This window comes from Brachionichthys hirsutus, unplaced genomic scaffold (assembly GCF_040956055.1).
Source record: "Brachionichthys hirsutus isolate HB-005 unplaced genomic scaffold, CSIRO-AGI_Bhir_v1 contig_955, whole genome shotgun sequence".
Classification (NCBI taxonomy): Eukaryota; Metazoa; Chordata; class Actinopteri; order Lophiiformes; family Brachionichthyidae; genus Brachionichthys; species Brachionichthys hirsutus.
This window is the reverse complement of record NW_027180373.1, coordinates 71,636-82,197: the sequence shown is the minus strand read 5'-3', so window position 1 is coordinate 82,197 and position 10,562 is coordinate 71,636. Positions and strand designations below refer to the sequence as shown.

At 40.7% G+C, this 10,562-nt stretch overlaps 1 protein-coding gene across 1 annotated transcript; it reads left to right on the top strand.

Annotated features, from left to right (window-relative positions):
• Positions 1-701: 701 nt before the first annotated feature.
• LOC137914186 (extracellular calcium-sensing receptor-like) lies at positions 702-5,388 on the top strand. Its single transcript, XM_068757792.1, has 8 exons — positions 702-802; positions 1,160-1,454; positions 1,554-1,843; positions 2,138-2,433; positions 2,846-3,051; positions 3,192-3,413; positions 4,283-4,406; positions 4,490-5,388. Exons 1-8 carry the CDS (start codon positions 741-743, stop codon positions 5,386-5,388), a joined length of 2,394 nt encoding a protein of 797 aa, XP_068613893.1. The 5' UTR covers positions 702-740.
• Positions 5,389-10,562: the final 5,174 nt, after the last annotated feature.

Sequence of the window (10,562 nt, the reverse complement as noted above, 5' to 3'; positions counted from 1 at the left end):
CCCCAGTGTCAACCGGGCCAGAAGATCTGGCTCTCCTCCCAGGACCTCCCGCTGCAGGTGGTCAGCAGGAAACTAGATCCTCGCTACATTGGCCCTTATGAGGTGTAGCGTGTTATTAACCCCAGCGCCATCCGCCTCAGGCTGCCGCCCGTGCTGAATGTGCATCCTGTCTTTCACGTCTCCTTGCTGAAGCCGATTGCCTCCAGCGATTTGTGCCCTCTAGCCGACCCCTCTCTGCCGCCCCGTCTCGTCGATGGACATCCGGCTTATACCGTCCGAAGAAACGAAACCCAAAAGGGACGTGACGTTTAAGAAAATGCTCACAAGAGGAGGATAAAACAAAATTAAAATATATATTTAAATAAAACTTGCATTAAAGTCCTTAGCCACTGAGCATTCTCTCTCTGATGTAAACATGGGTTATGTCATATAGTAGGTGGGAAGCAGCCATCTAAAAGGTTATAAAACCAGTGGAAACACAAGTGAAGTGTAGTCAGATGTACTGATGAGAGAAGAAAATGTCACTTCTCATCATTGGACTGCTCATGTGTCTAAGTTTGTGTGAGCTGAACTCAGCTCTTCCGAAGCAAAGGGCTAGGCTTGCACAGGACAGAACTGTCAATACGGTCAGCAGTGAGACCTCATCTGTGAAATGTAAGCTCCGGGCTAACCCTCGTCAACCTGCATTCTCTACGGATGGAGACTACATCATTGGAGGTGTTTTCTCCTTACACTATCACATGAACATAGTGAATCAGCATGACTACACCAGCATGCCCGATCCTCTAACCTGCACTGGAAGGTTAGTAGGAGGGATAATAGAACTGTGTTGATGATGTCACTTTAATTGTGCTGAAAATGTTTGGTGTAGAATTGAAAACTGTTTATTTTATTGGATGTTAAACATAATTAGAACATTTTATTTGCTTTATGTTTTATCTATGAATCAAAATTACTGGACTTATTTCTAAAACTGGATTTAAAATTTTGTAATGACATTTTGAGATATATATATTGAGATGAAACTCAGGTCAGCCGTTAATTATTGTTGATAAGTTAGAATAGCATTTATCTGGTTTCTTGCTTAATTTGCTTCTGTTAAAATTGTCATTATATGATATAGGATACGTTAAATTCAAAGCTGCTTGTCTGTGTGCAGACTTGAATCGATGGAACTGCGGCTAGTAAGAGCAATGATCTTTGCCATCAAGCAAATTAACAACAGTACAAAACTGCTGCCAGGTATTAAACTCGGTTATGAGATCCATGATTCTTGCACCGCAGCCCCTGTGGCAGTTCATGTGGCATTCCAGCTTTCAAACGGCCTGGATCCAGAGTTTAACACTGGTGACAACTGCACCCAGTCAGGTATGGTGATGGGCATTGTTGGTGAGTCTGGGTCTTCTCCATCCATCAGCATGTCAAGAGTCATCGGGCCCTTTAACATTCCTCAAGTAAACATTCAGAGTTTTTGGCAAACTAACCTAACCTTAGGTTAGGGATGATATTCCATGTCTGTCTTGTCAAAAAGTCACATTTATGTTTTCATTTAGGTGAGCCATTTTGCCACTTGTGCATGTCTGTCTGATAAGGAGCAGTACCCAAATTTCTTCAGAACAATACCAAGTGACAATTTCCAGGCTGATGCCATGGTCAAGCTTGTGAAAGCTTTTGGCTGGACTTGGATAGGTGCTGTCCGGTCAGATTCTGACTATGGGAATAATGGAATGGCGGTATTCTTAACCAGAGCAAAAAAGGAAGGGATCTGTGTGGAATATTCTGAATCTGTTCTTCAGACCCACTCACGGAGCAAAATCAAAAGAGTAGCTGACATTATCCGCAGGTCCCTGCATTACTGACTAATTGCTTGTTTATTGTGTGACTGACTTTAAAGCTATATATGTTAACACAAAATAATGTGGAAACTGAATTTGTTATCATAGTGAAAAACTGTAAAATTGTGTTCTATTTGTATTTTTATTTTTTTTTTTATTTTTTACATTTCTCTTTATTCTATCATTTTAAAATAGGTTTGATGAGACCAAAATGACACATGAAAATGTAAAATATGCCTATGTCTAATTTATTTTTATATATTTTTATGGTTAAATACTATGCATTGTGATGTGTCCTACAGGTCGACAGCTAGGGTTGTTGTGGTGTTTGCAGCCTCTGGAGATGTGAGGGTCCTGTTTGAGGAACTAATCCTTGAGCCTTTCCCACCTCGCCAGTGGATAGGAACTGAGGCCTGGTTAACCATGACAGACTTAATGAGGTTCAATTTCTGTGTTGGAGCCCTAGGATTTGTCATTGAGCGAGCTGACTCACCTGGACTAAAAGAATTCTTGCTGGATATGTCGCCATCGACTGTTGCTTTGTCTCCAATACTTACAGAGTTCTGGGAGGATTCATTCAACTGCATGCTGGGAAAAAGTGAGTTAGTTAGGGTGTTTTTTTTTTTTTAAACAGATGTTGATTTCAAGGATGGTTCAGCATTAATTAAATATGAATATAAATATATATTATGTATAATACAAGGATTCTATCTTTCTGACTGTTATATGTCTATTATGAAAAATATTAATCTGATCTGCTTCAGATCTGCTGGAGCCCCAGTGATTTGTTTTTTTTCGTAATTGGTGTAATTTGGTAAGGTGACTCGCTCATTATTAATACATAGAATACACATAATAATAAACACAATTTAAACAAGACAGAACAGACACATGGTGATACTTGGTATGCATTAATGCAATTTGTTATACAATACAAACAAATGTGAATATTATCTGACCAAACCTACAACTATTCAGCTTAAAAATGTTCTGTTGTCTTCTGATTTTAGGTCCAGCCCCAGGTGAGATAACGTGTGATGGAACTCAGGACATGCAGAAGCTACAGGATAAATACACTGACTTTTCCAATTTTCGAATCACTAACATGGTGTATAAGGCGGTTTATGCCATAGCACACGCCCTTCATAATACATTGTGCCTGGACACAAATTCTACAACTCATTGTGACAAATACAACAAGATAGAGACCAAACAAGTCAGTGTAAATGACTGACAAGACTCAGATGTCTTTTTTAAATATAATGTCATTTTAATTGCATTAAAAAAAAAATCGATATTAATTTAATGTTTTCCCTTCTTTCCCTCATTATTTTAATTTATTTTTTATCATGCCAGGTTCTAACAGAACTGAAGAAAGTAAACTTTACACAAGCTGGTTATGATGTGTCATTTGATGAGAACGGGGATCCTGTGCCGAGGTATGAGCTGATGAACTGGCAAAGAAGTGACAGCGGCGGCCTTGAGATGGTGATAGTGGGTCACTACGATGGGGCATTGCCAGTGGGCCAGGAGTTTCACCTTAAGAAAAACATCACATTCATGGATGGCCTGAAAAAAGTAAGCCGACCAAAGCAAATTATTATATTTTCAAATGTTGTGCTTTTCAAAGGTATAACAGGTATATACTATGTTTCCTACTGTCCTGTCCTTTTGTCTTTATACTTTGCTTGACACCATGCATCCACATATTTATTACCATTTCTTTCAGCAAAAACATGGCTGACATCTGCTCCAATTACAGCTCTCTCTTATTTGGGAACACTCTGCACCACTGTTAGGATCTCTCCTTTCTCGACCATCTCACACCTAACCTGTGACGCATATGCACTGACCATATTCACCACAACACCATCTACCTCTGTCTTCCTGCTGATCAGTGTATTTGCAACTTCACCTCTGAAACACTCCCGACATATGATTTCTTCAGCACAATCAATCCCATTTATCTTGTTGTCTGTTCCATTGTAGGACAGATTGTAACCTGTTCCAATGCTCCTAGCCTTTCTTCCTATCACCTGATCTTTTGTACACATAGTACATTTCTTTCTCTCCGTCATGTTGGCCAGTGTCATCTCGTCATCTTAACATTCCTTTTCTTCATCATCTCCTGCTGTCTCCTGACTCACCTCCCTCCCTTTCCTGCTGAGACCTCACTATATTGATATCACTATATGTTAGCATGAAATCCATGTCAGCTTTAGTTGTTATTTTATCAACCTGTCACAGAGGGATTGTAAAATAAAGGGTGAATTTATACTTAAAACATAATTTTACACAACCATCTATTGTTTCTAACTCTAACTGCTGCAGTAAGTACGCAGGAGTAAATAAGTCAGAAGTACTTTGTACTTTGGTGGGATGGATGGATGTGAACATCTGTGAAATACACCTGAATATGCTCAGGTTTATTTGTTTATTTGTGCTAGTTGCCTAAGTCAGTGTGCAGTGAAAACTGCCCTCCAGGAACCCGTAAGGTGTTACAGAAAGGAAAGCCAATCTGCTGTTATGATTGTGTACCATGTGCAGAAGGAGAGATCAGTAATACTACAGGTAATTCATTTTCTACCGAATATCTACAACATTAGAAACAGTGCATGGCCATATAAAAACCTTTTGTAATTTTCCTTTTTCAGATTCTCCTGATTGCCTTCCTTGCCTCAAGGACTTCTGGCCTAATGCAGAGAAAGACACTTGTTTCCCCAAGCCTGTAGAGTTTCTTTCATATGATGAAGTCCTAGGAATCATCCTGGCAGCATTCTCAGTTGGCGGTGCCTGTCTCACCATCATGACTGCAGTTGTGTTCTTTCGTCATAGAGCATCACCCATTGTCAGGGCCAACAACTCTGAGCTCAGCTTCCTGCTGCTTCTCTCCCTGACGCTGTGTTTCCTGAGTTCCTTAACTTTTATTGGAGCACCCTCTGACTGGTCCTGCATGCTGCGCCACACAGCTTTTGCAATAACCTTTGTCCTCTGCATCTCTTGTGTTTTAGGAAAAACAATTGTAGTGTTAATGGCCTTCAAGGCCACCCTCCCAGGTAGTAATGTCATGAAATGGTTTGGTGCTCCACAGCAAAGAATGACTGTAGTGTCTTTTACATCTATTCAGGTGCTAATATGTACTATTTGGTTGGTTGTTAGTCCCCCATTTCCAGCAAAAAACCTAATCGTGTATGAAAAGAAAATCATCCTGGAGTGTGCTTTAGGTTCAGCCATTGGGTTCTGGGCTGTCCTTGGGTACATTGGCCTACTTGCTGTCTCTTGTTTAGTGTTTGCTGTCCTAGCTCGGAATCTACCTGACAGTTTTAATGAAGCCAAACTCATTACATTTAGCATGTTGATATTCTGTGCAGTCTGGATCACCTTTATCCCAGCATATGTCAGCTCTCCTGGGAAATTTACTGTGGCTGTAGAGATATTTGCTATTTTGGCTTCAAGTTTTGGACTCATGTTCTGCATATTTGCGCCAAAGATTTTCATTATATTGTTTAAGCCAGAGAAAAACACAAAGAAACATTTAATGAACAAAAGTTAATCCAAAGACATCTGAGTTCTGTAAGCAATGATATATATATGCTAAACAGTCCTAAAATATGATGGAATGGAGTTTATACAATGACATGAACCATCAATGTATTCTAGTTGAGTATTTACATGAATCACCTTTTGATTTGACACATTGTGTATATGCTTATGTAAACAGAAATTTAAAAAAATACTCTCTCTCTTTATTCTCCAGGTTAACATTATTCAAATGTCCAGTAAAATACATACAGACAAATAGGTGTGTTTACAAATGTACCTATCATGATGTGTTTATGTGGATGATTGAAGTTGTACTGTATGTACAAGTCTCAAAATATATTTCCATGTGCTTAATAAAATCTAAACTCATGACAATAATAATTATTACTTGGGTGTTGTGCCAAACTTTTAATGAAATATTTTCAGACATACAGAATGTAAGAAAAATACTTTTCTTTTGGACAAGATGCAAAGTCTAATATTTGCATTTGTTAGGATCAATCACAACAAAGCTACACCTATCAAATTATAATGGTATTTTATAATCCAATGTTCACAGTTGCAACCATACAAGAGGTGACAGGAACATGTGATAAAAAAAGAACTGTAAAATAAATTAACAATTGTTATGCAGGCCTGCTGGTTCCACAACGCGACGCGATACGACTCTCTCTTCTTTGGGAACACTCTGCACCACTTCATCAGTCATACTGAAGATCTCTCCTTTCTCTACCATCTCACATCTAACCTGCGATGCATGCACTGACCATATTCACCACAACACCATCTACCTACGGCTTCATGCTGATCAGTGTATTTGAAACTTTCTTCACCTCTGAAACACTCCCGACAAATTATTTCTTCAGCACGATCGATCCCATTTATCTTGTTGTCTGTTCCATTGTAGAACAGATTGTAACCTGTTCCAATGCCCCTAGTCTTTCTTCCTATCACCTGATTTCTTGTACACACAATACAGTTATTTTTCTCGTTCAATCCATTATTTGGCAAGCTATCTCTCCCTTTACGATTAATGGTGCCAAGTTCATCGTCATCCTAACGTTCCTTTCCTTCATCATCTCCTGTTGTCTCCTGACTCACCTTTTCCTGCTGAGACTGCATTATATTCAGATATGTATTAATCTTGTGAGCATTTCAAAAACATGACTCCATGTTAGCATGGAATCCATATCAGCTTTAGCTGCTATTTTATCAACCTGTCACCGAAGGTTTGCAAAATAAAAAGGGAATTTGTACTTCTTTACACGAATACAAATTTACAGGGATCAGTACTTTCGTGGGATAGATGGATGTGAACATCTGTGAAATACACCTGAATATGCTCAGGTTTATTTGTTTCTATGTGCCAGTTTCCCAAGTCAGTGTGCAGTGAAAACTGCCCTCCAGGAACCCGTAAGTTGTTACAGAAAGGAAAGCCCATCTGCTGTTATGATTGTGTACCATGTGCAGAAGGAGAGATCAGTAATACTACAGGTAATTCATTTTCTACCGAATATCTACAACATTAGAATCTGATTCTCCTGATTTCCTACTTTGCCTCAAGGAGTTCTGGCCTAATGCAGAGAAAGATACGTGTTTCCCCAAGCTTGTAGAGTTTCTTTCATATGATGAAGTCCTAGGAATCATCCTGGAGTGTGCTTTAGGTTCAGCCATTGGGTTCTGGGCTGTCCTTGGGTACATTGGCCCACTTGCTGTCTCTTGTGCTGTCTCTAGTGTTTGCTGTCCGAGCTCGGAAACTGCCTGACGGTTTTAATGAAGCCAAACTCATCACCTTCAGCATGTTGATATTCTGTGCAGTCGGGATCACCTTCAAAACCTTCAAAAGAAAAATCATCAAAAGAAAAATAAAGTTGTCACAATCTATTTAAAACAATTAAATAATGTAAATAAATAACGTCAAACAAAATATTGTAAAAAAATCGGCTTTGCTAGTACAAAATTCACAGTGGAATGGCAGTTTTTAATATGTTAGTAATGATAGTCAGGAAAGATAAGAAATGTTCAAAATGATTTCACATCGTAATTCAACATGCTCTAAATTTAAATATTCTCCACAGAGTACACACATCACGTATCCATCATTACGCAAAGCTTTTTCATAAATGGTGCCATTTATTTTTATTATTCAGCTATTATTATTATCATTAGTATTTGACTGTCTGTCTATCCAGACACTCAACAGAAGTTTGGTTGTTTTGCTGGTGGATAGTGAAACAAATCTGCCGGGACTCCCCCCCCATCCACCCTGGACAGGACGAAGTGAAGCAGCGGCTCCATTACGTCCTGCTTGTGGACTGTCATGGCGCATGGAACATGGTGCAGCTGAACTTTCCGTCTCACTGGACGACTGAACATATTCATCAGAGGGTGAATATTCCTCGTCAGAGTCTGAGTCGGCCATTAGGTGTTCCGACATTGTTCGTTTTCTCTCGCTTGCTGACATACTCCAAGCACTACTTTCTCGTCTTCTCTCCTCGACCGGACGGCGGCCCTTCCAACTCTATAACCCAGTAATGACATAACTTTCGATGGAAACACAACCACATAGTTTACTCAGGTTGAAGTGCCAGATGTCTGCCATCTGCTGGTGTGAAGTGGTAACTACATGAGGTCCCATATTTTGTGACTTTGGTGCTAAAGGCATTAAATGCACCTCCCACTCCAGTCAATCAGCAGGCAATGATTCACATTAAAGACGGAGTGCTGGAATCGCATGAAGACTTGTCACGCCTTGATGCGGGGCGGGGTCATTCCCCCACTGTCTCTCCCTGTCTTAACCTCACAGTCCTCCTGCCAATCAGTTCATTCCCAGCACCTGCAACCCATTTCCAATCAGCCAGGGCCCTATTCATTAGACCCTGTTCATGCCACACCTCACTGCCAGATTGTCAGTAATGTTACCTGCTCTCCAGCACTTCAACCCGACCTCCCGTGCACCGACCCTGCCTGCTTCCCGGACCCTGCCTCTTCGCCTGCCCCTTGTGTTCCGTCTGCCTGCCCGCCTGGACTCCCCGGTTTGTGACTTCTGCCTGTCTCTTGGACCTTCCTTGTGCCTGCCCCCTCGGACCTGTCTGCCTGACCTTCCTGACCACCCGGTGTACCGACCCTCGCCTGTCTCTTGGACCTTCCTTGTGCCTGCTCCCCCCCAGATCTGTTTGCCTGCCTGTCCTTCCCGCCAATAAAAGCTGTGTTTGCATTTCCGCTCGTCTGCCTCGCATTTGGGTCCTACCCTGCCCTAGGCCGTGATAAGACTGATCAGGAAGAAGAAACTGTAATGGATTTCTAAACCCCTCTTCCGGTTCCATCGTGGGTGCGTAGTCAATGAGGAGAACTAACTGTAACTGATTTGTTAATTATATAAATGTCTTAATCTTAACCTACGGTTAGTTCAGATATCAGCTGAGATTCTAGCATGGTTCTTGTGCCCGGTCCATGCTGGAATGAATATGCTTCCTGCTTCGTCCTCACGTCAGTCCATCCCCTGAAGGTGGGGTTTCGCCCCGACCAATCTTAAGCCCCTGTTTACCTGTGTTGTGTGACGTCACTAATGAGACGTTCAAAGGAAATCAGTCATAGCAATACCAAACTAAATGTTGTGCGTTCCTAGTGGTGTCGGCATGTAATTACGTTGTGGAATCCCATCTAATACGGAAATTCCCTACAAAACCCAAATTTTATTAGATTTAAAAGAATTAATTGAGAACAAGATGAGAGGAGAGAAGGAAACGGTAGAGAGAGAGAACCACAGACTCAGACGGGAGTTAGAAATCATGAAAACAGAAAGTGAAGATTATATGGAGGTGGCCACAGCCTCCCCAAAATGGGAAGTCAGAAAGGAAAGGCTCTACTTTTGGCTTGTCCCGTGGGGTCGCCAGAACAATTCAATGTACTCCACTTCACCCTGTCCTTTGCATCGTCCTCCCCAACACCAGCCACTCTCATGTCCTCCCTCACTACGTCCATGCATCTTCTCCTGGGTCGTCCTCTAGCCCTGTTCCCTGGCAGTTCTATCATCAGCATCCTTCTTCCGATATAGGCCCCGTCTCTCCTCTGGACATGTCCAAACCATCGAAGTGTGGCTTCTCTGACCTTGTCTCCAAAACGTCTAACCTTCGCTGTCCCTCTTAATGTCTAACTTCTAATCCTATCCAACCAGGTCACTCTGAAGGATATATCAATACCATATCTGAGAACCAGATCAAAGGTGTGATTAAAGCTATGGGTGGGTTCTTTTACTTTCATGGAGAAGCAAATTGAGTCTAATAATGAGATGAATTCAGTAGCAAGACAGTCATCACTGACGTCTACATGAATTTTAAAAGGTCCCACAACAATGATCTGTTCTGTTTTCAGAACTAAGCTTGTTAAAAATTCAGATATAAAATCAGAGTATGGGCATGGAGGATGGTAAACTATAACAATCTGGACTGGCTGGATTGATTTTCATGTTGGGAGTGACAGACTAAAAATATGACTTTCAGATGAGGTGTAGTTTACTTTAGGTTTAGGGTTAATTTGGATTTCCAGTTATAGATTGCTCCAACTCCACGTTCTCGGCCGGTGTCTTAAAAAATGTGAGTTAACAACTGGGAGGAGTGGCTTCATTTAAACTGCAGTAATCTTTAGTATCGAGAAAAAAAGATCTACATGGTGATCTGATAAGATCGCTTTATTAAAAATGTCTTTGATGCCAGAGAGCTTATATTTAATAGTCCACACTTAATGGTTCTATTAAAATGAATTTACTTGGAGGTGGTATTTATTTTTAAGAGGTTTTTGTGAGTAACACCTCTTCAGTATAATTTAACATTCTTAGATGTTCGGGGAACAGACACCATCTCTAGGGGTTTTTGGGTGGGTGACTGATCTATAGGATGCTCAGAGATGTGTTTAGAACTACATCTCTGTCTCCTGACTCTGGACTTCTGAACAGATTTTGACCAATGGGTATTCCTTCTCTAATGTACAGGAAGATGAAATCCAATATCTTGCAGTTGTCTTAAAATCTATATAAGTCATGAAACACATGAGGTATATTCAAATGTAGACAATTGAGAGATGGAGATCTCAGTTCTAATTATTGGTCTGATCATGTCTCATTATTATGGGGATGGACTGAAACAGAAGGCTGGATTTACTGGAGGTATTGGTAATGTAATCAAC